This window comes from Lagopus muta, chromosome Z, assembly GCF_023343835.1.
Source record: "Lagopus muta isolate bLagMut1 chromosome Z, bLagMut1 primary, whole genome shotgun sequence".
NCBI lineage: Eukaryota > Metazoa > Chordata > Aves > Galliformes > Phasianidae > Lagopus > Lagopus muta.
This window is the reverse complement of record NC_064472.1, coordinates 1,451,733-1,478,184: the sequence shown is the minus strand read 5'-3', so window position 1 is coordinate 1,478,184 and position 26,452 is coordinate 1,451,733. Positions and strand designations below refer to the sequence as shown.

Below are 26,452 nucleotides of genomic sequence, written 5' to 3'. Positions count from 1 at the left end.
GCCCCATTTAACACGTGATGACTTCTGTTTAGAGTCTCTATTCAAATGTGCTGTTTAATTCTGTTTAATTTTACTGTGGAGTTTGGTGTATCAAGTGGCTATGAGAACTTTTAAATATCCAGGCAACCAATGTGTTTCTTTTTTCATGGCAATAGTATTTTTTTTATGCCAAGATAATGTTGTTGTATTTAATCAGGTTGCAGAAGTTGCAATGTTAATATAATGGGGGCTGATGTTAATATGATATGTTAATGTCAGTGTTAACGTAGTACAGGGCTGAAAGCCAGTTTCTGCTGTTCTTTTTAATATTTATAGCATTTAAATAGATTAAAAAGTAGGTCGGATTCTAGGTAAATCAAAACATACGAATGCACATAACCAGGTAAGCTAGGAATTGTAAATGAGATACTTCCTTGATGTCAGCACGACTGTTCTTTGCCCATTGCCTTTCAAAGTTTGTTTAGATGCAGGATCTTAGCAAATAATCTTTCTTCATTTCTCTCCCCTTTTTGCCTTTTCCTTCTTTATGCTCCCTCCTCTCCTACTTTAGGCCACCCCGGCCAGGCACTCCTGAAATGTCAAAAGTGAAGGCCCCTCCGTCGATGGCAAGTCATGCAGCCCAAGGACAAATTAAGCAAGGTAGAAATCACTTTCTTCGGAACAATTTCATACGTCTTCTCAGCTCCATGTGCTGAAGTCATCATGTTGTTATCATGTGATAAAAATGATACTAGCTTCTACGTGGTTTACAGATGTACTGTTATATTCTAGATAAAAGTTGTAGTGATTAAGAAGTTTTTAAGAATCAATTTAAAGTTCTCATATTGACATGAAGTCATTCCCTGACATGGAATATTTTCAGTGCTCCCTAAAATTCAGATATTGAGGTGTCTGTAAGGCATTCACAGTATTACAGAGTAGAAGAAAAATGTGTACCATGCATATAAGCTGAAGTATAAAGGTGAAACATATGTAAACACATAAATATTTCCTCTTTCTTTTTGAAAGGAGGAAGAATTTTTTTTTTTTAAAACACTGCTTCTACCGCTGCTGCTGTTTCCATTATCTGTATTTATGAAAGATGGCAGTGGATGATACTGGATCCTTTAGGAGTCTGCATTCTCTTTTATTTCATGAGTACAGTGGCTAAATATAAAACATAGAACAACCTGTGATACAAAAGAAGGATGTACATAAGGTTACACTTCAATTCCTCAAGTGGTGGGAGCAGCACAGAAGCAGTCCCACAGAGAATGGAGGGAGGATGGAGATGCCTCCACCTCTGCTGAATTCAAGAGCTGCTGTTCACTGGGGCAAATGAGTTATTCCTCTTAATGGAAAAAACAAGTGAATCTGTAACAATGTGGCATAGCCTTTTTACGTTGAGTGCAGAGCTAAGGAGCAGTGAGATGTTTGCTGCAACTGCTGGGGACACAGACAGTGTCTGCTCATGTAATTTCTTCCAAAATTATAGTTTTTTTTTTTTTTTAAAAAAAAAAGCCATTAAAACTTTGCCTCTTTGAGGTATGGAGCAATTTGCAATTTGTAAAATGGTTGCATTTTGCAGAAAACAAATGTTTACTGTTGTGGTATTTTTTTTATGGATATTTATCTTTTGTATTTTGGATATTCTTACATATGTCTTTAAACTATGAAACTGCTCTTGTACTAGGAAGCTGGTAAGCACAACAGGTAACTGACACATCAATTGTGATTTTCCATCATTTGCATCCAAAAGTGAGGTTGTTTATATCCAAAGAAGAAACTTGCTTGTCAGAGGTGCTTGTGCTTGTACTCTTGTGCTAAATACAAATCTGTTTTCATCTGTATTTTGAAAGAGGAAGCCAATTTCAAGAATGATATGCATCAGGCTTTTGTTCTCGTGTAGGGATGCTGCAGAAGTAGAGAAGTAGCAGTCAGTAACAAAAAAGTGGAAATTAAAAAAAGCCACAACAGTGCAGTAGGGCTCTTGTCTCCAGATCTGTTTTTTTAGCTGTTTACTTTTCTTTGGAAAATCTGTACTAGAGAGGCCAGTGTTTGCCAGAGATGGTATCTTCTGGGCAAGTTCAATGCCAGAAGAAGCATATCTGTCAGAGATAGCATATACTTTTGTTTTTAACTGTGCAGTTATATTGCAGTTATTCCTTCCTGAATGAAAAGAATGTCAATTTTCTTTTGAAACAGCTTTGCTCATTATGATGGTACACATGCACAGTGCAGGGTATTCACTGGAAGTATTTTTAACTTCATCAGAAATAACTGATAAAAAGAGAAATTATATGCATTCTATGCACAGTTCCTTAACTGTGATGTTTTGGGATGTTTTGCCAGTGTTTGGCAGCGTGACTAGAATGCTCCTGGAAGAAGAGTTTGAATGGTACCCTTAGGTCATACGTTTACATCCCATTGCTGCTACTTACAGCATCTTGCTGCTCATAAATTACCAATGCTTCTTAAAAATCAATTAGTATAGATACGATTAATGCATAGTATGACGTGCTGAATGTCCACCCATTTGACCTGTATTTGTCCTGAGCTCAGCACATCTCTGTGCTACTCTGCTATTGGGCCAGCTGCTTCCATCATAGTGATTGTTACGATTATTGACACTTGCAGGCAGAGAACAACAGCAACAGGGAGAAATTTCAAAGTCTTCAATTTTGTTTTAAGAAACAAACAAACACAAAAACACATAAATTTGAGTTCATTTTCCATAAGTTGAACAGCTTCTTTTATACATCTGCTGAAAGCAGTCTTTGTTGTGAAGTGACTTCTGCTGCTCATGCTGTCACTGTACACGTGCCATCGTGCTGCATTCATGTGGAGGGCATGGCAAAGTGTCCCTGATGCAGATGTCCTCCAGTGACAATAGAACTTCACTGCATGAAAAGCAAACAGAAGACAATGCTTAATCTGTTCAGGAGCTTGAACCCATTGTTGTTCTGCAACGGAATAAAAGAGGGGGATGACATATGGTAATTTTTCAGCAGGAAGGAGGTGTCAGATAGGGACCTCTAAATCTCCACATTGACCTCTGGTTGTAGCGTGTGTATGCCATAAGGTCTGCATGTCTTTTCATGTGATAAAGTTCAACAATGAGCATTACGGGAGTATAATGTTTAGAACTGATTTTAAATTGCATTTGCACAAGAAATTACACAGTTTACAAAGCAAATACATCACAGCTGCTGCTTGGAGCACGTGCCTTCCTGTCAGCTTGCCTGTAGTGTTACCCTGGATGCCTTACATCCATCTGCTTGATGTTCTCAGCCCTTTCCTCTGGTTGAGGTTCAAGCTTGTTCGAATAGAGAAAAATTTAAAATGGAACTATATTGAAACTAATCATCAGCAGTATGTTCTGCAGCATTTTAGATGAATAGGTGTGACAGCCCAGGTTTGAAAGGGGTTGTTTCTGGGTTGTTACTGTTTGGTTGTAATGAGCAGTACAAATTTGAAATCCGTCTTCAGAAAAAAACCCCAAGCAGAAGCAAAACTCCTGCTTCGAAATGCAGTCAACAGTGCTGCTGAAGTGAGCTCAGCTTTCAAAGTCCGTAGTTGTGATCTTTTCATCTGCAAATACCTTCTTCTCAAAACATGCAGAGTTACGTTAGTGACTGTTTTTCTGTAGTTGCATGCCTTCTCCTCACTGACACACTCCGCTTCTTATAAAGCCTAGAAGTTTTTTTTTTCTTTTTAAGTTTAATATTATCACGGTTTTGTTTTTCATTCTTCAGTGATACTAATCTGTTTTTCAGAAGCTGCTATCCTCACTTTCCTATTTTTTTTTCTCTTTATTTCTTCTTCTTTCCTCTGCAAGTTGCTCCTGCTGTTTCTTCTAGCACTGAAGCTGGTCACTCTGGCTCTGACACTGCTCCTCCTTTACATACCTGTTTCTTAGTAAATGAAGGTATCTCTCCTCATTTTTTCTATCTATTGTCTTTTACTTTCAACTAATGTTCCTTATCATTGTTATGATGTGACTTTAATTTGTTCTTTGGAGGTATTTTTCTTTTCAAGAAATAGAGGTGATGAGTTTATTTTTGCATATTTGCTGCTAGAGGGTGAACAGATGGGGTTTGTCTGTCTGGGACTTTCTGTCCAAGTTCAGTTCTCAGTGACCACATCAAAGCTTGGATTTCAGACTGTATCTTGTTTTGCTGTTGCTTTTTGACAAAATAATGAACCTTTTTAAAGTAGGAAGAATGTGAGTGACCACACTGCAGCTACACCATGCACAGTTCATGTCCCACTGCTGTACTTCCACGTGGGTATGGCTGCTGCTTCTCAGTGCAATGGCTCAGCTCCATCTGGAGCTTGGGGATCTTCTGGGAGTGCCTGTAGCACAAACCAGGAGGCTAAACCTTTTGCGATGCTTTATATTCAGAACTGAACAAAAATGAGCTTCACGTCGCTTAAATCTGACTTGCAGTGCAGTGAAGACAGAAACTGTTCAATTAGAATACTTGGGGTTTGTGTTTATTTTTTTTCTAATAGAAGTTCATCTCCATAGTGAAGAATGACTTTCTGCCCTGAAGATTGGCACACACACAAATAACCTAACACAGACCAAACTAACCCACAACTCCTGAATTGCTGCAGGGAATTTGCTTTAAACTTTTGCTTTGATGCCTTATTGTGAAGCCATAAATTTGTGTTTTTTCATAGGAATTTCAAGAATTAGATCTTATTGTTTTCCTTGTAGCATCGTGAAAAACTTTGGTAGTTCAAATACTGAGATTTTTGTGTTCGCCATTGCTGACAAATTAAAAATGGAGATCTATATGATCAATGCAGGTATTTCTCATGCTTCTCAAGTTGAAGTAGATCACAATACTAAGAGCATGTTTTTGGCGTACGTTACAGGACTTTTTAGGTTGTGTTGTTTGGGGTTGATAGATTCCTCTTTACAGCTCTTAACTAAGTAATATTTCAGGCTTCCAGTGTGAAGCAGGATTTAAATGGGAAGAGTGAGGGTGGTGGACAAAAGTGTGCTTTGATGTGCTAGCATACCTCCTTAAAACATCTATAATCTTCCTACTGGTAATTTATATGATTAGCTTTCTTTAAATGAATGGCATCAAACTTGCATTTAGGACACTGTGTGAAAATAATGGAAACTACTGTTTCAAAAAATCATTGAAGATGGTCTTGAACTCAGGACTGTGGCTTGTGCTTAGGAGCTTTTCAGTATTTAGTGTGTTGAACATGCTCTCAGGGTTGCAAGCTTGAAATTCAAGCCTGTGATTCAGTGCAGTTATACTTCCATTTTGAGGGAGGATGAAAAGAAAGAGTGTTTTTGATGTGTTCTTCTGTGTTTGAACAGGGTGGAGCCAGCTTGCTGCCATGCACTGCGTGATGCTCCCTGACCTGCTGGGTCTGGACAAGTTCAGGCCTCCTCTTCTGGAGATGCTGGCTCGCAGGTGGCAGGACCGCTGCCTGGAGGTGAGTCATAGGATCGCAGAATTACAGACTGGCTGGGTTGAAAGAGTCCCCAGAATCCCCCAGCCCCACTCCACCATGGTTGCCCTCTCCAGCTCAGGCTCCACAGGGCCCCATCCGTGTCCTCGAGCCCTCCAGGGATGAGGCACTCACACTTTTCTGAGCAGCCTGTGTATCAGTTCTAAAGTAATATTCTGTTGATTGTTTTTGTTTTTCCCCCCTCACTCCCCAATGCCCAATTCTAAAAACCCCAAATAGCACGCTTTCAAATATCAGTCTTATCTTTTAAAGACTTTGTTTATTTAAGTGACACATCGTTTTAGATGAGAAATGGCTGCTGTGATGTGCCACTGGATGGCAGCCTTGCTCCACTGCAACAGGAGCAAATCACTGAGGGAGTCCTCAAGGAAGCTCAATTCCCAGCAGCAGAAACTTGGGGCAAAGGGAGAGAGGATGTATGGAGGTGTGGGAGGAGAGGCAGAAGTGATTTGTGCGTTGCAATATTTGAATGTTTTGTTATTTTGGTTTTTATTTATGCAGAGTGCAGCTTTATGTACCTGTCCAATATTGATGGCTTTTATTAAGCTCATTTTTCCTTAATATAAAAAGTACTTTCTGGCAAAAGTTCTTGTAGCTGCTGATTCTAGATTCAGCAGGTCAGTTTTCCCGTTAACCTCTTTCAAAATGTTGAAAAAATGATTGTATCTCTCTATATTTGTTTGTTTATTCGTTTTTTCTTAGCTTTTCTGTGACATATACTGTATATACATCTTCCTAACGAAATTCCAGGATTAAAATTTCTCATATTCCATTATGAATCTCTTTAGGATCAAAAACTAACCTGTGTTTTTTGTTTTTTTTTTTCTCAAGAGACTGCTGAGTTGCTTAATTTGTTGGAGCTTGTGTACAGCAGTCAGTAAGTGGTTTGTCACCAACAGTGTGATAAATGACTGCTAGGCCTTAACACTGCACCTGTGCTACTGTGGCAAAAATTTCGTTGACTGTGCAGCTTTCAGAGTAGGAAAGGAGGAACAGAGCTGGATTATAGGCTGTAGGACTTGAGCAGTCTTGTATCTTAATGGGGAATAGGGTTTTTGCTAGCTGGGTGCCTGTTCTTCTGCTAGATAGGATATACCATGAGATGGTTTTCTGAGAGGATAATTGCTAAGAAACTAATTAGGATTTGTAAGCAGTAGGAGTCCATTTTCGGGATATCCTGAGGTGTCAAGCTAGCGTTCTGCTGCTCCCTGCTTGCCCACGGTTTTCTGTCTTACCTTGATCGAGTTGCATAACTTCTTTGTGTGTATACATTGCCCGTTCTTCCACACTGCACACAAATGAGATTATTTCATTTGAAAGCGGTTCCTTGGGGATTTTTGTTCTGCTGTAGTGTTCCAACATCCACCTTTGATATTAGAAAAATTATTTATTCGCTGCATATCTTGGAATTCTGGACAACTTTTGTTAGAAAGAAGGCTGATCACAAGTTGTTTCTAGAAAATTGAAATTTTGGTGATATTTTAGTGCATCAGTGCTACTGTGGCTGGCAATAACCATTTTACTTGATGTAATGTGAGCCACCTTATTTCTTCCAGTGGTAAACCTCACTTTCTGTTCACTTCTGGGGATGTGAAGTAGCCTCTTTGCTGGGGAAGGTTTTCTCACAGTGCCTATGGCTCTGTTATGTCCTGTGTTGGGAGTCACCATAGTTGGGGGTTGTCCTGTTTGTGGCCATGTTGTTTCTGTATTTAAGTTGGAAAGGAGCAGGAAAAAATGTGGGTTTTCTAAAAACTACATTTAGTTTTTTATACAAGTTTTTTTTTTTTCTTTTTTTCTTTCTTTTAAGTGATTCTTTTTGTCGTGGTAGCTAAATTATACTGATAGCATATTGATAAATATTTCATGATTGAGTTTCTGTGATGTTTTGGTTGATTTATAGGTAAGAGAAGCTGCCCAGGCCCTGCTGCTAGCAGAACTGAGGAGGATTGAACAGGCAGGCCGGAAGGAGACCATTGACGCCTGGGCTCCGTATTTGCCCCAGTACATTGACAGTGTCATATCACGTAAGTAATTGTGTGACTAATGGTAAAATAACTCCACTGATTGATAAAGGGGAAGAAAGGAATGCCATAAACCAATTTGTTAGCAGTTCTGCCAACTTAGGGAAAGAGGCATTTGAGTTATGCATGAAAATTTCTGGAAATGTTCAAATTTGATAGTCATGAAATTGCTTGAGATCCCTAATGTTGATTAGATAAATAGAGCATTTCAGTGCTTTTCACTAGGAATGCAGTGTCTTTTGCAAAGGCTTTCCCTAGTATTGAGGGGTAGGGCTGTAGTTTGGAGATTTCAGAGAAGAAACCTACTTTGGAAAAGGCTGGTATAATTACCAAAGAGTCTGAGATTATAGAAATGGTTATGAAGGGATTCTTTGGCATCCCCAAAGCATAGAAGGATTCTGAAAGGAACTAATGCAGCTGTGTGTAGGAGTTGACCTTCACTGTATGTTGGACATTTGGTACAACTCTTGCCTCATTGAGTGTTCAGAACCAATGGTTACTCAGGCTGCAGGGAGATTCTGGGTGAAGATGGCTCTGCAGTTATCAAGGATTCATTAGGCAGTAATTTATGGTGGTGAACATAAGATTACAGTATTTCGCTTTGAAATGCTGAACATTTTTCTGCCTTATCACATTCATAAAAGTCTAAAACTGGAAGTTAATGGACTTTAGGGCATTAGAAGGTTAAGCTCATTTTGAAGAGTGGGTGTGAAAGACGCATCTTGCAATGTTCTGCCAAGATTTCTTAAACTGTACTAGAAGTATATAAAGAATGAGAGCTGTTCCTTTCTAATCTCTCCTGCAATTTATAAAACGCGTGTAGCAGTAAGTCATTTCCTCCAGCTTTCTGCAGTCCCTTTTTGGTAATTTCACACCATTGTTCACACCATCCTCCTGACTTGGCTTTGATTATTGAAATGCCAGATTAGATGTGCTGTTACCAGCTCCTTTGAGTCACGTACTCTTCCCGTTTCTATTTTTCTCTATATGTTTCTTTCCCCTTTCCTGATGTCATGTGTGTTAACACAACCGCCTTATTATTTGCTAGGTCTTTCTTTGCATATTTACTAAAAGATAATTTAAAATACTGCTGCAAATGCGATTCTCTAACTATTTTGGTTGTTTAATATGTTTGTAAGAGAAAGCACTGGTTTTTGTAACTAGTTTTTTGGCATCTTCATGACCTCATTTCTTTTTTTGTTGGGTAAAGGCATTTTCTGAAGAAATCAAATGAATTACTAAAGTACAAATTAAAAAACAAACAAAAACCCTTAAAACTGAGACAAGTTGTGTTTTGATTTCATGATGAATCTGACTGAATTAATTTTAAATAACGGCTGATCCCTTTTGACAAAATACTGCCAGTTGAAATGTTCCACTTGTAGGTGAAATGATAAAGGGAACTTCTTTTAAGTACATTTCCTGCAGCCTATCAAAGTCATGTGTAGTTCTGAATGATTGACCGTACTTGGAACACTTGGCTTGTGGGCAGAGAAGGATTTTAACAAGATCTAATGTTATCAAGGGCACGGGTCTCCTGTGTACTTTGAACCATGAAACATACGTATTTACCAAAACATCAGGCTTCTGACCATGATTGTGTGCAAACATCTTGCAGTAATGCACTGGTACGTTATATAATATTTCTTCTTCACATAAATTAAACCAGCACGGACCACTGTTTAATCTGTTACATTTTTCTCCAAAAATACTTCTCCAGCTATTTTCATACTGTTCATTCTTATTAAAGCAGAGATTGTGCAAACTCTAAGAATTGCAAGGTCAGTCAGCATCATGCAGTACACCATTCACTTAACTGTCCATAGTCTTTCCTTTCCAGAATGATGTACAAACACATCTGCCATTTGTAAGAAAGCAGTAAAAATATAAATGTATTTTTGTGAATGAGAATGTTGCCTTAAAAGTAAAGTAGTACACGTTCATTTTCCTTAACTGTGATTCTTCCACTGAAGGATGTAGCTTCTATATTCAGGGAAGGATCTCTATCAAGCACAATTGATTTTAGAGAAATGTGTAATAATCTTATTAAATCTAAATTGAATGCATAAATTTCACGGGATGTGGTATGTTCAGGTGGTGCTGAGGCAGAGCTGCTGTTTATTGCAGCCTTTAGGCATGCAGCCTTTGCCTTACAATGGTGTTGCTGCTCAGCCAGATGTGCAGCCAGGCCATCAGCGAGGAGTGGGAGTGTGCTGTATGTACTGCTAAAGAGCCTCCGTTCAAACTGGTGGAGATTGGTGCTGTTCTGAATGTTCTGATTTATTTTTTAATTGCTCTTCTGGCGAGACTGCTTGTGCTGAGTTTGTGGAGTATAGCTTTAGCTGCCCTTCAGTCTCACAGTAGCTGCTATAGCAGCTGTTGATGAGCGCTGATTTCTCTGCAGTGAAACAGAATGACTGTGTTAGGAGCAAGGTTATGGGCTGTTGAAGTGTATGTAAGGCACTTTGTAGGGCCTCTGCTTCCAAATCAGGAATTACCACTTAATCAAAGTCACAGTAACCCCAGCATTCTCTATTTGGGGTTCTTCTCATTACATAAACTCTGCTGTGTGGAAGACTGAGAAGAGCATGTTGTGTTCCACGTGTGCATAGCTGGAAGCACAGTGTTTAGTTCTGCTCTTGTGCCTGTGCTGAGGCTGTAGGCATGGTATGTGTGTGTACAGCAATTGCCAAAGATGGGCTGGTAGGAAAAAGAAAAGCTAATTTTCTGTACGTGTTCAATACACACAGCATGAATACATACAGCAATACTTTGACATTTTTGTTAGATATTAGCAGATCAAAACATAGCATTTGTTTTAACGCTAGATTAGAACGCACTTAGCTATCAGAGCAAACAAGATTTACAACAGGAAAAAGTAGGGAGAAATCAGATGAGGAGTGTGGGTGAATGAATGACTTGAATGCAAACGCTCAGTATTTTGAAAGCAGTGATACAGAAAACGTATAGAACACATAATGACTAGCACATTGGAATTATGCCTGAGTTTGTGGTTCTGAATGGCAGGGCTGGAAGGCTGCTCAGCAGCGGTACCAGCCGTGTGAGCATCCACAGAGGTGCTGGCACCCTGAGGAAGAGCAGTGACTGTGGTATCAGACTGGAGTAATGAAATTAATGAGGAGCTGCAGAGCTTGCTTTTGTAGGTGAAGTGTACAGATGTTCCCTTAGTTACAGTACAACACGTGATATAAGTGGATTCCTTGTTCTGAAAGATCTGGGGAGGGATCGAGGGGATAAAAATTACTTGGAACGGCCCAAATGGACGTGATGAGTTTCTGAAAAACACGGCTTAGAGCTGGGAAGGCAAGCAGAAGGAATATGGCATAGTTCAAGAAATACTGCTCTGCCTCCTTCATCCTCCATGTCTTCCCATGTCCTCACTTACTAGGGAGGCATAGAATACTATCAGCACATTTCCCTCCAGCCCATCTTACTACATTATGAGAGTTCTTGTATGTGTGATGTGGAGAAAGTGCTTTTCTTTGGCATGGCCAGTTCCTTTATAAGTGAAACAAATATAACCACTAATAGAAGCTTGGTGCTGGTATCTTTAGCCATATGCATTCAATTGGCTCTTGAATGTCTCAGGAGTGCAGTGTTAGCAAAAGAGGTGAGATCTCTCCATTTGTATACCTGCACAGATCCAAGAGCAACTGGGGGCAGGACTGTGCTCGCTGAGATCTACTGGATGTGCGTGTCTCTCAACTCCTTGATGTGTGGAAAGCAGCAATGCAAATTTGCACTGGATTGTATTCTAATAATCTTTTATCTGATGCGGGAGAGAGCACTGTGAACCATGGAGATACAAATTCTTTGAGCTTGTGTCTGAATCATGTTGCCATTTAATGGAAAAAGTGTACGCTCATGCAGGTTTTATTCCCATACCTCGTTTTGAATTTTGAGGAACTCAGTAGTGTTGGCTCATGCCCCAGAGCACAGTGAATAGTGCAACGTAGGAGCAGAAACGTAATCGGTGCTTGGAGGTGTGCTCATTTCCTGATCACTTTGTGTAGTGATTGTGCAGGAGTGCAATTGCAGGTAGCTCTTACCAGAGAGATCAGCAATTTGTATCATGTGTGTTATCCCTTCCTTGTTTCTGAGTAGCCAGCTGAGAGAATTATGGCTTTAAAGGATGGGCAGCAGGGTCAGGTGAATTCCTTCTTAAAAATTCCTTCTTAATTGCTATTTCATATCAATTTCTCATTTCCAGCCAAACTTTTTGATGAACAAAAACAAAGGGGAAACACTGCATTATTTATTCTCAATCCAGAGCATGTTTGTTGAGCCAGTCGTGTAACCCTTTACTTTTATATATAATTACATCATAGATATGTTAACGTACGTGTTATATTTGTAGTCTTTATATTCAGCTGTTAAGCTGTGCGTTATGAACATGAAATGGGTGAAATGAATGTGGCGTCATGATTTGAAAGTGTTGAGTTGGTTTAGCCATTGATATTTTCAGCCTTGCACATGAAGGGAAGCTTTGGAAGCTTCATGTTCTGTCTGCTAGGGTTGTCACGTAGCCTTTACCTGCTCCTTGTTTTCACATGTGATTGTTTCTGCAGTCTGTAGTGCATTCTCCATGAGGAACAGTGTTCAGTTCAAAGAGGGAAAAATGTCACCTCTGTTACCTGCTTATTTTGAAGAGCAAAGACTTCCTCAATGCAAGATGGATTCTGCAAATGATTTTTTTTTTCTTTTCTAACAGATTTCGTTGCTGAATGTTGTGTTCCTATTAATTTATTTTTCTGTTGTTCAGTGTAATGTCTTCTAAAAATGCTGAGGCGGGTGTTTCATGAGCCCCGTGCAGTGGAACCCCCAAATGTTCCAGCATGAAGTCTGCCCACCCAGCAGTGCAGAGCCTGATGCGTTTTAAAATACGTGGTGTTACTGCAGATACAAAAATGGTTCCTATGTCTTTAATGGAAAGCAAAAGGTTATCTGGCCGTGCCCTTTGTGTGCATGCTGCAGGCAGGCAGGCAGTGTGCACTGGGAGCTGCCAGATCGATCGGGTGCTGCGTACTGAATTAATTCCAGGCAGGAATCTGCTGCCAGTGAATGCTGCCTAAAAATTAGGTCTGGATGCTGCTGGTGCTTCCCATATTGTTAAACCTAACGTCTTCATCAAATTATTACTTCTTGTAAAGTGGAAATCTTAAACAATGTGGCAACATGAAATTCAAGGGAGAACAGTTTAAGAATGTGTTTCTAAATTTCTTTGCTTTGATCATAACCCATTCTGATAACAAAAATAAGCATGATAAGTCTACAACAAATATGATGTTGTAACTCTTATTAATATATTTCTGGTAAATGTATATCTCTGTAAGGAAGTTTTACTTAAGATTAACTGAGTAAAACGTAATTGAACTTCAGTTGATTTAAATGGGAATTTTCACTCAGTAAGGACACTGCAATCAGACCTCAAAGACTGCTGTATATCCACATGGTTGGTCACTCTGCTCCTGCAAATTCTTACTTTGCCGAGCACAAAGGAGTAAATGAAACAGATTTGCATGGCGCTATTTTGGTGTAATAATAGAATAATCAGTTTATGATGCTACAGTAAATGATGAACTGTAATCATAGAGTCATGGAATCATTTGAGTTGGAGGGAACTTGTAGAAGTCCTCAGGTCCCACTCCCTGCAGTGCACAGGAACATCCACAGCCCCAGCAGTGCTCAGAGCCCATCCAGCCCGACCTCGGCTGTCTGCAGGATGGGGCACCATCACCTCTCTGTGCAGTCTGTGACAGGGTCTCACTGCCTATATTACTGATAACTTCTTCTTTGTATCCAATTTAAATCTCCCTGCCTTTAGTTTGAAACTATTCCCACTTGTCTTGTCACGGCAGACCCTGCTGAAGAATCTGTATCCTTATTTCTTAAAGCCCCCCTTTTGATTTTTGAATGGCTGCTCCCAGGTCTCCCCTGGAGCCTTCTCTTCTCCCTGCTCTCAGCCTGTCCTCACAGGGGAGGTGTTCCATCCCTGGCACCACTTCTGCAGCCCTCCTCTGGATGCGCTCTGTCAGGCCCACGTCTCTCCTGCGCTGAGCACTCCCCATCTGGACACGGCACTCCAGGTGAGGTCTCACAGCTCAGAGCAGATGGGCGCATCCTCCCCTCACCCTGCTGGCCACGCTGCTGCGGATGCAGCCTGGGACACAGTTGGCTTTCTGGGCTGTGAGGTGACACTGCTGGCTCGTACCCAGCTGTCATCCAGCAGCGCCTTGTGTCCTTTTTGGCAGGGCTGTGCTCCATCCTTACATCCCCCAGCTTGTACTGAGGGTGCAGGTTGCCACAGCCCAGGTGCACTCCTTGCATTTGGCTTTGTAGAACCTCTCACAGGCACTGCTCAGCCTGTCCAGGTCTCTCTGGATGGCATCCTGTCATCCTTGGGCCTGCCAAAAGCACCAAAGCTTGGTGTCATCCACAAACTGCTGAGGATTTGCTCCATCCCACTGTTAATTTTCCAGTGTTTTCTAATGTGTCTGCAGGCTTATGTTTCATACGTGCACTTTCTTTCTGACCTTTTCATTTCCAAATCATGTTTCTGAGACATTTTGGTGAATTATGTAGAAGGTAATTGTGTATAGGAACACATATCCTTTCTTGCTGGATTTTCATTTAGAGGAAGTGATAATGTACAACTACTGCCTGACTTTTCTGTGTGATTGATATCTTCCTCCCCCCACTTCTTTTATTTTTTGAGAATCATTCAGATTGAATAATTTGTGCTTAGATTTTAATTTTAATTATGTAAAATTGTAATTGTAAATTGTAATATTTCATATCCTGTTCTTAGAACCAACTTGTGCAAAAACATTTCTATCTTTTCATTCTATTGTCACTGGTCTTGCTAAGCTCTTTAGATGTAGCACATCTAATATGAAAGTTCAGCTGCTTTTCTTCAACCTGAGGATAAAATGCAGTGAAAGAGGTGATGTGGGAACTAAGGGACATGGTTTAGTGGGCATGGTGGGGATGGGCTGACAGTTGGGCTTTTCATGATCTTTGAGGTCTTTTCCAACTTTCTGATGATTCGATGATTCTAAACAAATCCACGGTGTTGTGCTTTGGCCCATCCAAAAAGCATTTTGACAGTGCAGTGCTGGAACTACCAGGTCCTTATGGGAGCTGAAAAAGACCACGCTGGGAGACAGCCATGATCAAACCCCTGAGAGTGCTCCTCTCCATGTAGTTTATTAAGAACTATTGTATTTTCACTTATAAACCATATTTTTACATCTGGGGAAGATGAGTTGTTTATCACATCGAAACTGCTCCAAACTGAAGAAATGTGTGTGTTTGTTATTTTATTTTTCATAAGGATGCTGAACAAATGGCAGAGGAGCAGCAAGGGAATAGGCAGGACTTGGTCACCCTGTGTTAGTTGACAGTCTGGGGTAGCAAAGGGAAAGGCATTCCAGATTTATTTCTTTCTGAAGCTTGGCTGGTGCTGACAAAGGGCTGTAGTCCTTTTTTAATGGGATCTTAATGCCTCTATAGATGGCAAGCCTAATGCCACAATCAGGAAAGCAGCAATCTCTTCATATAATAAGATTTTTGATAGCTGACATAAAGGATACATCAGGAGGAAAGAAATCTTATCTGGGCTCTCTTCAGTCTGCTCCTTCAGCTTTCCTAAAGCTCTTTGGGAACACTATTTGTGAGGCTGTGCTTTTTCACTCTTAGCAAAACGCTTCTTTTGATAGTGCCTTGATGGAATTGCAGTAAGGTCTGGGCAGGGGCTCATAAAGGTGAAAGCTGGGCACGGTACACCGATGAATGATAGCCTCCTGTGGTGTTACACGGCATGACTTAGTGTCCATACCACAATTTGCAAGAGCAATTAACTCGTACATCACAACCAAGTTATGCAGAATGGCTCAGATGAGGGAATGTACTCTGAAAGTGACATGGAAAGAGCTGTTTTTTGGTGGGAGAGATGCAGGATTGATAGATGTGAGAGAAGTTCTGCTGAAGTCAGTTTTATGGCTAAAGAGGACGTTGTGTCTTTCTTCTGATTGTTTTAATCATATTAGAAGGTAAAAAGGAAGTATATGAGATATCTACACTGTGGAGAACGTTTATAAAGGAAAGGTTTGTATTATAGGAAGTCAGAAAATAGTTAATCTTTGCTTTATCTGCATTTCGTAGTGCTACATTGCAACAGAAGATAATTTTATTTTTCCCTAGTGTAGGGTTGTTGTCTAAGAAAACCATTTTGACTTCTATGGGTGTTTGGCTGTTACTTTTTCAGCTGGAGTTACCACGGAAGCCATTCAAACTGCTACTGCAAGCCCAGATTCATTGGGAACAGAGGCAAAAGTTCAGGAGGAAGAGCATGATCTAGTGGATGACGACATCACAGCTGGTGAGCCTAACAAAACGTATTTCTTTTTGTTTTACTTACTGAGTTCAGTGCAAAAGAGATGGAACGCTTTCTTTCTGACTTTCCATACTTCTCGTGTGAAAATGAAACATATGCTTAACTCTAACTACTGTCTTATTACTGCATTGTTTCTGAAACAAATATTCTTCAGTGTGTTTTGAGCTTTGTTGTCTGCCTGCAGCTGACATGGCTTAGCTCTTAGGTTTGATTCTTTATTGTTACTTCTTAAATGATTTACCGTGGTGAAAAGACTGATGCAGAGGTGCTGCCATCATAATCCACTTCACTGAATTGTGTTTTTTTTCAGTGAGTGAATGCTGTTAGTGTGTCATACATGGAGTTCAAGTATGTTTTGGTTCTAAAAGACTAATACAGCTTCTTACCGTTGCTGTATGTTTCTGTAGACTGATGGATGGTTGAGAATTCCGGCCCCTCAAGGCATGTTCTGAAATGACAGGCCATACAAAAACAAACATTTAATTACAACAGTTCTCTTTTGATTCTTTTGTTCATGCTTGTCTGTGCAGCATCGTGGGGAAAATACTTGTATGCTCAGTATCAGTACCTTCAGAATTTGAATGACTGCAGTATGTATTTTGGCATAGCATAGCACGGATTATAGAGCGCAAGAGCTGTGCTGTTCTGTCAGCTCAGACCATGTTGTCTGAGCTTTTTATAGATTTTTGTGAAAGTCAGAAGGAAAGCTATTCCTATTGACCAGAAGACTGTTAGTATGCCAGATGGAGTTTTGGGTCAAGTCTCTGGCTGAAGGTGACTGAGACAAGGTTCCTGCTGGTTGAGGAGTAGACTGTTTGGAGCACAGAGTATTAACACAGGCTGTTTGGAGAAGGCTTGAAAGAGCTGTGGGGGAGGAAGAGTGCTGGAGATGCTTGTAGGGTCTGGGGGAATATGTGGGAATTGTCAAAAACAGCAATGGATAGAGGCTGAAAAAATGGAAATAAAGAACGGGAATTAGTGAAAGGGCTTACAGTACTCTGAAATGCTTTTCACAAGATATCCATTACATTGTGTTTCTTTGAGAAAAGTAGCATCTACTTGGTCCCACGTCTGTCAGTGGCCAACTGGTTCCTCTTCTGGAAGCCTCAGTAACAGCAGTATTACCAACTATAGAATACATCTATAGGCATGAGTTTTATCATTCCCTCATTCCCCTTTGATGCCCTATGTATTTTTCAGGGGAAAGATGGAAAATGGGCCACATTATTGGAGGCAGTTCCAAACGATGTGCGTTTCCCTGCTCCCTGCCATTCCTGATCAAAGCGATTGAGCTTCAAAAGCTGTGTTCTGAGTAAATACAAAATTTCAATCTACAATTGAATGCAATCAGTTTAGTGTTTGTGGAATATATAAAAAATTTAATTCAAACAGTTTGAAGCTTACCTTGTCATCTTTAAACATGATGCAGCTTCTGTCTATAGTGGTCCTTTTAGAGCTAATACTTATTGATTGACTGCACAAAGTAATACCAGTGTGCAGTGGTCAACAGGATTTTTTTCCAATTCAAATTGGTATTCACCAAATGCTCTCATTCCTTCAAATAATTTTTAAAAGGATCACTTCCACATTGGTCCTTTTAGAGATTAAAGCAGTTTAGCTTAGCTTGCTGAAAAGCACTGAAGCCTATTTCTGGGAAACAGCAGCACAGTGCCTGTCAGGCATTTAACAACACACAAGCAGGAGTTATATGGGAAACTGAATGTTGTTGTTCAGATGTACTGAAAAGACATGCAAGAACAGGCTTCCAAGCTGTTATCTTTAATGCCTACAAGGCTCTTCTGGATAACTAAACCTAGAGCAAATATCTTGCTTAAATCATTCACATTAGAACAGTAGTGTTTTTTTGTTTTGGTTCGGTTTGTTTTTTTGCTACTTGGGCGGAGAATCTTCTGATTTCATTGACTGAACTTCTTCAAAATATATTTTGTATTTAATATCTTTTATTGCCTTGTAATTTTAATCTTAGTTGCTAACCTAATTTTAGGCTCTAAGATATCATCTAGCTTTTTTTTTTTTTTTTTTTTTTAATTTAGAAGTATAAATCTGTTTTTAAATCAGTAAATAAAGGAAATAAGGAAGAATAAACACAGTGCTGTTACGTGTTTGGAGATGTGACTGTCTGCATTTGAGGTGTGCCTGGAACCTACACAGCAGCATCTGCAGGGATAATAAAACAAACGCACTGCTGAGCACATAACAGAGATAAAGGGTCAGATGTCACCAGTGCTGTGAAAAAGGCACTGTTGTGGCGCCTCAGTACCTCTGCTGACAGATTTATTTACTAGCATAGAAAATGGTGTAACAGTGCAGATAGACTCTTTAGGAATTCAGTGTGTTTCCCATGTTCAAATGAAGGCCTTCAAGGAAGTAACTTTTAGGTTGTGGCAGTGCGTGCCTCTGAGCTGTGCAGTGTTGCCTTAGTGCTGGACATAAATAATGTATTGAGACACAGTAAGGCATATATTCTAAATCTTCTATGGATTGCTCTTGCACCTAATCAGCAGTACTTCCCCAGGCCCTGCATGTGGGGCTGGCACAGCTCTCAGGGCCTTGCTGGGGCAGGGGGAAACTTGAGGACCCTTCCCACCCCAACCAGGCTGTGACTTCTGGAATGAGTGGGGGCTTTGGCATTGCAAAATGGGGAATTTTTCCACAGCAGTTTCTTTTTGTAGCAATGACTTTGCTCAGATTGGCATTGACAGTGATGCTTGCAAAGCACAAACCCTTTCCTGGTACTAATTAAATATTAATTTGTTAAACATTTTTCCCCTCTTTCATGAAGTCTAGATATCATGTACCATCACCACAGCTGCAGAGATTACAGAAGTACCGACTGCCTTGGTTTTATAGCTTAAAGGCTTGCAGAAATACAGTGGTGCATTACATTTGTGACTGAGCTGGGCTTCACACAGCAGCAAGCTAAGCAGCGCTCGGTGAACTTTGAGGCTTCTGGTAGCAATGTGAATGTAATGCTGGGAGATTCCATTGAGCTGGATACAATATGCACTGCTTCCAGGGAAAGGGGCTTGGGTGGCTAGAGACCATCACAGAATTGCACAGTTTGGGGGGGATAATCTAGCTAAAGTAGGTTCCCTACAGTAGGAAAAAGATTTTGTGCCCTCTAATTGGGTCGATTACACGAACTGGTGGATTTTTTGGGCTTTGTTTCTAGGAACTATTCAAAACAAGCTGTAGGTGGTAGGGAAGCTTGGGGCAAAGGCTTCTGAGACAACTCCTGGAGCTGCTATGGGATGACAATGACAGCACTGCTAGTTGCCCTCAGCTGCCTTGTTGTGAAAGGGTGAGATTCCAACAGGAGGCCTGATAATTGACAAAGCTGGGTAAACTCTTGTCAGACCCATTATTCCGGGTTGGTATTCCTCTACATAAAAACTGAATTGAAACGGAATTTATTCCAAAGGATCTGATATTCCAAAAAGCTGGAAGGTAGATGATGGAGACTGCTTTAAATACGGAAATAAGGATTATTATTTGTCTAAGAAAGTTTCAGAAAAAAAAAATCTAAATTTATGAAAATATGTGTGCCCTGGTCCAGTGAGGGTTGTCTTGGTGCCTTCAAGTCTGAAGCAAGCTGCTGTGTTAGACCTATGCATCCTTAGCTCTGGGCTCTGCAAGGGGTCTGGCAGTTGTGCTTCCAAGGGCAGAGCAGCGAGCACTGCTTTTTTTGGGCTCCTTTTTGCAGAAGCACTGTATGTGAAGCACCATTTCCTCCTACCTGCTGTTGTGATGTGATAGTAGGTCCTAGGGCGGAACAGAGGAGATCAGCATGCTCCTTGTTTAGCCACGTGGCCAAGGGAGCCCCAGCCAAGAATGCTTTGTGCATCTTGTGCAGGTTGTAATTTCCAGTATGCCAGCAGAACTGCAGCAGTGACAGCAGTTCACACGCAGAAGGTCATATGGAGAAGAAAAGCTGGGAGTGTTACTGATAATGTTTGCTAACTTGAAAGCTTAATCCTTTGAATAACTTCCTGTAGTACTACGAAACCTATTTTCTCATGTAACGGGTAGTATTTGTTAGGCAATAATTATCCATTAACTGGTAACATCAGAAGCAAGGAGTATTGTTAGTTTATCTCATATTCTAAAACTAAGAATGACTCTGAAGGCACCAACAGTATGTTGTCTGTGTTATGTTGAAGGTTCAGCAATTTGCAGTCGTGGTTTTTGTATTGTATCTTAGCACAACATTTGCAGAAATGTTGAATTTCCAGTGTTTTCCCATATTTTGAGTAATAACTATTTTACCCCCAGTTTCTAGATGTTCTGATGTTGGTACAATCAAACTATTTTAAGTAGTTTTAATTTAGTTCCTAGTTGATATATTATTTTTTGCTATTACTCTTTTTAGCTCAAAGACTTCCATTGTAACAGAAGAAAAATATTTCATTTGTTTACCAAAAGTAGTGCATGGTCATTTACTAAGCCATATGCTGTGCTTCTGTTTTGCTTTTTTACTCCCTTCTTACTCTTGTTAATGTGTTGAGTCTCTGGACTGCTTTGGTGGTTTCTGTACATCCTCTTGTGCAGTTGGAGCCAGACTTGGAAGCAGAAGCGACAGGTGCCGTTGCCCAGTGCTGCCCTCCCCTCCTCTGGCAGCCTTCCCCATAAGGTTTGCTGTGAGGTGGAGGTGCACAACAAACGGCACCATCTGCCATCCCCAGCAGCCAAGTCAGCAGCCCACTGTTCAGCACAATGTGGGTGCCAAAAGAGCCGATCTCTGGACAAAATTCCTGCTGGGTTTCTTTCAGGCAGCGCAGACCGAACTTGAGCACCTTCACCGCGTCACATACGTTTGTGTGTCTCTAAAGTCCACCATAGAGAGATAAAAGATGCACTTAATTTGTATTTAATAACCCATTAGAAAACCACCTACCACACTGTGCACACTGACTGTTATGTAAAACACCAGAAAAAAATGAGGTTTTACCATCTAAAGGAAACTTCATCCTGTGCAGATGCTAATGAAAAAAAGTCAAAGTGCACACCTCTCTTTATCTTTTCTATTACAGTTAAAAATGGATTGTGGATGCCACAAACACCAGTTATTTAACATACAGATGTTAATTGTTAATGGAGTATTCTGTGTACTAACCGGAATTTTGAAGCACCTTGAGAAGTTTGTCTAATCAGATATGTGCAGACAGAACTATACAAAATTAAGAAAGAATAGAGTTTCCTGCAATGTGTCTTTGGTTGTCTACAAGAAAGCATGAAGTTGTAGGTGAAATACTTAATAAAAAAAAAAAAAAAAAGCCTTTTGTTTATCTTTAAGAAATGTAAAGAAATGTAACTCATGTAGAACAAGGATTTTTCACCAAAGCTGTGAGCAGTTGAAGAGATGTGGGCATCTGCCATTCAAGCAGATGTCACCCAGTAAGTACCATTAAGAAATGTGTTCTTTGTGAGAGGGTGATGGGCTGGACATCTGTCTGAATGGCATCTGTCAGTGCTGGGCAGTGCCGTATGCCTTCATTAGGGAAGTGCTGCAGAGAACTGATCTGTTTGAGGTGTCAGACATGCTTCTAATTAATAGCAGAAGCACACAACAGAGCAGTTACAGAGTTCTGCCAGGCTCAAGCAGTGGCTGTGATGCACACCAGCATGTCACTTTGCGTTTAGTTCTGTGGGTGTAGAAATAACTGATTTTTCTAAAATGACGGTTAATATAAAAATAAGAGCCTTGGCAAAAAGCTAGCAAACTAGTATAAAAATGTTTGAAGGAGGTAAGTCAAATGAAGGGCTGTTACATACTTTGATTGCAGTGCTGTGAAGTATCTTTGTCCTCTACTAAAAGAGAGGCATCCATTTCAATTTATCTTCTGAGCTATGGAGATGGGGAAAAAAAGAAAACTCCAGACATTTGGATGTGCATGGCAGCCGTGCTTTGCTGAACAGCTTTTTGCTCAGCAGCTGGAATGTGTCGTCTTTGTAAGCTGGTTCTGAAAGTCCAGGCAAAATCTTACTGTGTTCTGTCCTTCATGCAGCATAACTCACTGTATCGGTCCTCATGCACTCTTGTTTTGTAGGTAGAAGTGAAAAGTCAGCCTGTCAGTGTGCGTTACTATGTGAGCATGGATCTGGACTCATCTGAAGTCCTTTTGTCTGTGCTGGTGGCTGATGTCTTCTTCCAGCTCTGCCCATCCCCCTTTGTGCTGTAGTTCCTTTGGAAAGTTTCATTAATGTAGGAAAAACTAGTTCTCGTTGTCTTAGTCTGACATTTGCACCTGGTTTGTATTCTTTCAGCTACTTGTCTTGTCTCAGTGACATTAGGTAGAAGTGCTTCAACTTGATGTTTTCTTTAATTCAGTTAAAGATTTATGAAAGATTATTGCAGTCAATTTTTTTTTTTCCAGAGTGATGTTCTCAGATGTAGCACAGGTTGTAAAAGCCACGTATAAAAATGCTATTTTACTAGTATTCTTGAGTCCTGATTTCCTTCTGTTTTCATTCAGTTAACATGTTAGTTAGCATTGCAATCAAAATCTTAGTTATTCTCATGCTTTTTCTTTTTTGTTCCAGTAATGGTGTAATGGTGTTTGAAGTGTGTGGTGGGAATATGCTTAAATCTGTGCAAGGTTTCCTTTGATTATTGAGGCAACTGAGCAAATCAGCAGTTTGTTTATGCTCTCCATTGGGTTGCTCGCTGTGGGCAGTGCGTTTAGGAAGTGGGAAGGCCACCAGTTTTGGAACAGTTCTTAGCCAACTTGTTTTAGAGCTGGAGCAGGTGACAGCACTCCTGCAGGAGGTGATTGCTTCCAGGTATGTGACAGCATTAGGGCAGCTCTTAGCAGGAGGTATCTCCAGAAGTTAGGGAGTGATGAGCAGCTGCAGGAACCTTCTATACTTCTTTAAATTTAAATTGGGTTGCATTTGCTTAAATAGTCCTTGGACTGAGGAGATGGGATTAAAAATCCTGGAAATCTTTGTTCTGTTCCTTTTGCATCTTAAATTTTAAATTTCTCATAATAACTTGGTGCCTAATCTTGTCATATATTGCCTGAACACTTCCTGTAATCCTAGCAACATGCAGCAAAACTGCTGTTTTGGGGTAGTCCTTTCAGAAGTGCCCGCTTTATCAATTTATAACCCTTTCTCTATGTACTGCTGTTGTGACTTTCATGCTGTAACACCTTATCTGACCTATTTCCCTCCTCAAAAATAACAAGTTTTGTCTCAGCCATAAGTAATTCTTATGCTGGACTTCAAAACGAGTTGAAATCACAGAAGTAGCTACAGGCATCCACTACTGCAAGAACCTGCAACGCTAAACATACAGTGTAGAAGCCCCTATCCTTTGCCTTCCCCAAAGCAAGTCATCTGGTCATTTGGATGTGGTGAGTGGTTGTTTCATTTCACACCATCTTCTTCTGGTCATGTCCCAGCAAAAGCACCCAGCAGGACAGCTTTGGCTAGCTGATGTGTCTCTTTCTGCAGCCACTCTGGTCTTTCTGTTGCCACAGAGGAAATACAGCAGTGCAGCATCTTGACTGGTATGAGATGAGAAGTGTCATCTTAGTCACATCATTTCTGTGTGTACATCTCTTCCAGCAATGGTTTTGGCTGTTTTTTCTGTCATTGATGGATCTTTTTCTCCTTTTTTAGTTATGCATAGCCCTTCAATTTTGACTTGTCACCCACCCCTCTCCATGCATATTTTGCAGGACCTGGTGATAAGAAAAACATAAAGCATGGGGAGTTTTGGCTGGGGTCTGTACCCAGTGGAAAAGAGAGCTGTAAGCTTTATCACAGTTTCAAACAGTGCATCTTGCCAGAGGGTGTTAGAGGCAGTGAGAAACAAAAGCTCCAAGAGGTACCAGGCTGACATTTGGAACAATCAGCAGTGGGTACCAGTGTGCACCTTTAGGCTCCTGACGTTGGTGTGCTGGAGTTTCCTTCCATACCTCTTTCCATTAACCCAGGGAAGTTATGCATGAGTCCCTCCCCGGGTGCCTGAATGCAGCATTCCCCAGGCTGCCTTGCTCCGTGGGTAGGGTTGGAAAGTAAGGAAAATCTTCCATAATTTAACACAATGAAAATAGAAGCCAGTTGGCCCATTCTTGTTTGAAAAACTCTTGTAGTTTATTAAAAAAAAAAAAAAAAAAGTTCACGTTTAATAATTCTAGGTTTTACTGTTTGATGTATAAATAAACACTGCGTTAAGAAAACAGTTTAACCTTCTCTATGGCTAACTATACTTTAAGCACCTGATTAGCCACAGCAAAATCAGAGAATGTTGGTCTTAAACTTAGTCCTACTGACACATTTTTTAAAATGACATTTCCTTAATTTGCGTTGCAGTTTTTGCAAGTGGATTGATGAGAAGAGTTTTTAAGTTTGAAGACCTGTTCCTCTTGTTGTTTGGCCTCATTCTGCTCTAAACTATTTTACGTGAAGATAGAGATCTGAGATGTGTGGAAGGTTTTTCTTTTAACATTTCAATAGCAGCTGGCTTTATACTTTTGTATAGCCTTTTTCTATAACCTTCTTCTGCACGGATGATTTTTCAGATTAGTAATTTAAAACAATATTTGTCTGTCTGGTATTTGGAAAAATCTGTAAGAAGGTTTAAAATATATAAATAAAATCCAACTAGCAGTAACTTCTTGTATTGGAAATTACTTGTTTTCACATTTCAGATAGCTGTATTTTGGGCAGCGGTAATTATTCAGGAATAAAATATAATGTAACCCATACTGAACTTCATCAGAAAAATGAGTGCTTCAGTAGTAGCTTGTGTATGCAAAGACTTTAATTTTGTCTGCTTAAGCCAGAGAGGAAGAAAGTAAAGTTTGTACGTTGCTTTCTTTTACCAGTCTCTGCACTTTGATAAATAAATAGATCATCTAAGATTCAATAGGCCAATTGCAGCATATAATAGCTATTCAGAGGCAATTAAACTGCCTTTTTTCATGCCGGCATGTGAGAGTGCCCTTTCACAACCTTCAACTTGATTTGTGGTGATTCAAAATTAACTTAAAAGTCTTGTTTGCTGACAGCTTAAAGCTTAATTGACTGAAAGCCAAATAGAGTGTGTTCTGCATTCAGCACCAGAGCTGTTGTTGGAGCCGCGCGGCAGCGCCGAGTCCCTCTGCTCCGTGGGCCTGGTGCTGCCTGCACTGAGCTATGTCCTGCCTTGCAGCGAGCTGGGGGCTGCCTTGCACTGAGCTGGGTGAGATTGGAGGTGCCTGGGAGCAGCAGCGTTGGTGTTCAGGGGGTTTACATGGCAGTCCTAAGCAGTGCTGAAAAGCACGTCATCGCTAGCCTGTGCGTTGTGCTGCTGGCAAAATTCACTGTGAAACGTAACCCTGATCTCAGTCTAAACGCTTTTCCTTATGCTGCTGGAAGCTTTCAATTTCCCTGAATTTTTTCATAGAGGGGAAAAGAAAAAGTGTTTCGTCTGGAAGCTGTGATGCTTAGCTTGGTGCTGTTCATCAGCCACAGCTTCCTACGCGCACATCTCCCGCCCCTCCCGGCAGGGGCTGATGCAAAGCACCCAGCAGGGGCCAGCTGGAGACAAATGGGGAGGTGGGCTTTGTGTGTTACAGGATGGTCGGTAAGGGTGTGTGCAGTACATCTAGAGGATGTATTAAATCGTTGCAAAATAATCTTTAAGCAGTGGGAATTTAGATCAGTCACAATCGGAACAGTGCTAAAAGCAAGGTAGCTTAAATTGTAGGCAAAGGGTATAATAGGTGCATCAGAAGCATGTAACAACAACTTACGTGTTTTCTCCTGTAAATTCTTACCGTTCCGTTCATGTGAAAGTCAGATTTTAGTGTGTAAAAGATTAAGAATGTGGATTTTGATATTGCTATATTTCTTATTGATTTCTTGGCAAATCGTAGCTATCTAATTTTTTCTGCCTCCCTATTGATTTCCAATAGGAGCAACATCTTTTTATAACGCATCAGGAAAAGTTACCATTTGGTTTCAAAATGAATATAATGTAAAATAGTTTTATGTTCCTTTCAATAAAACTGTAATCATGCTTCGGAATGTAAAGTTGAGATTTGTACTGGTTTTATTGAAGTTTTACCTATGTCCAGAGCGATCTGAAACTTGAGAATAAATTTCTTTAATTGACTCTTAATCAACAACTTATTGAAATCTTCTTTGGGTAAAAGATTTCTTCTGTTTACATCTATCTCACTTTATTTATATACAAGCTAGTTACTTCTAATACAAACATTGCTAATATAATCTTTATCTGTTTTGCAATATTGGGTTTGCCCGATGGAATTATGCTCTGTTTATAATGTAGTGCAGAGTTATGTAGATGCCCGGAGTTGCCTTGTGTTTGTAAAGCTAAAAGATAAATGTCACTGTAATTTTCCTAAGGCTGATAGGCACATTTAGGAAACGTGCTTTTCTGCATACAGTACACACTTTTTGTTGCCGTCGTTCTGATCAATTGAGGTTTCTTATCTGTCTCACTCCTTTTATTACTGAATACTTCACTGTATTCTGCAGCTCTGGGAACACAAAATGGGCGAGG

At 40.3% G+C, this 26,452-nt stretch overlaps 1 protein-coding gene across 3 annotated transcripts in view; it reads left to right on the top strand.

The window, feature by feature from the left end:
* Positions 1 to 26,452, top strand: part of WDR7 (WD repeat domain 7) — a 113,619-nt gene that overhangs the window by 28,847 nt on the left and 58,320 nt on the right. For 2 of the 3 annotated variants that reach the window (XM_048931554.1, XM_048931555.1), the window contains exons 16-20: positions 551 to 639; positions 3,818 to 3,907; positions 5,324 to 5,442; positions 7,379 to 7,502; positions 15,787 to 15,900. In XM_048931554.1, the coding sequence (XP_048787511.1) occupies positions 551 to 639; positions 3,818 to 3,907; positions 5,324 to 5,442; positions 7,379 to 7,502; positions 15,787 to 15,900 (536 nt within the window). The remainder of the gene's footprint in view (positions 1 to 550; positions 640 to 3,817; positions 3,908 to 5,323; positions 5,443 to 7,378; positions 7,503 to 15,786; positions 15,901 to 26,452) is intronic. The other variant, XM_048931557.1, reaches the window with a different exon arrangement.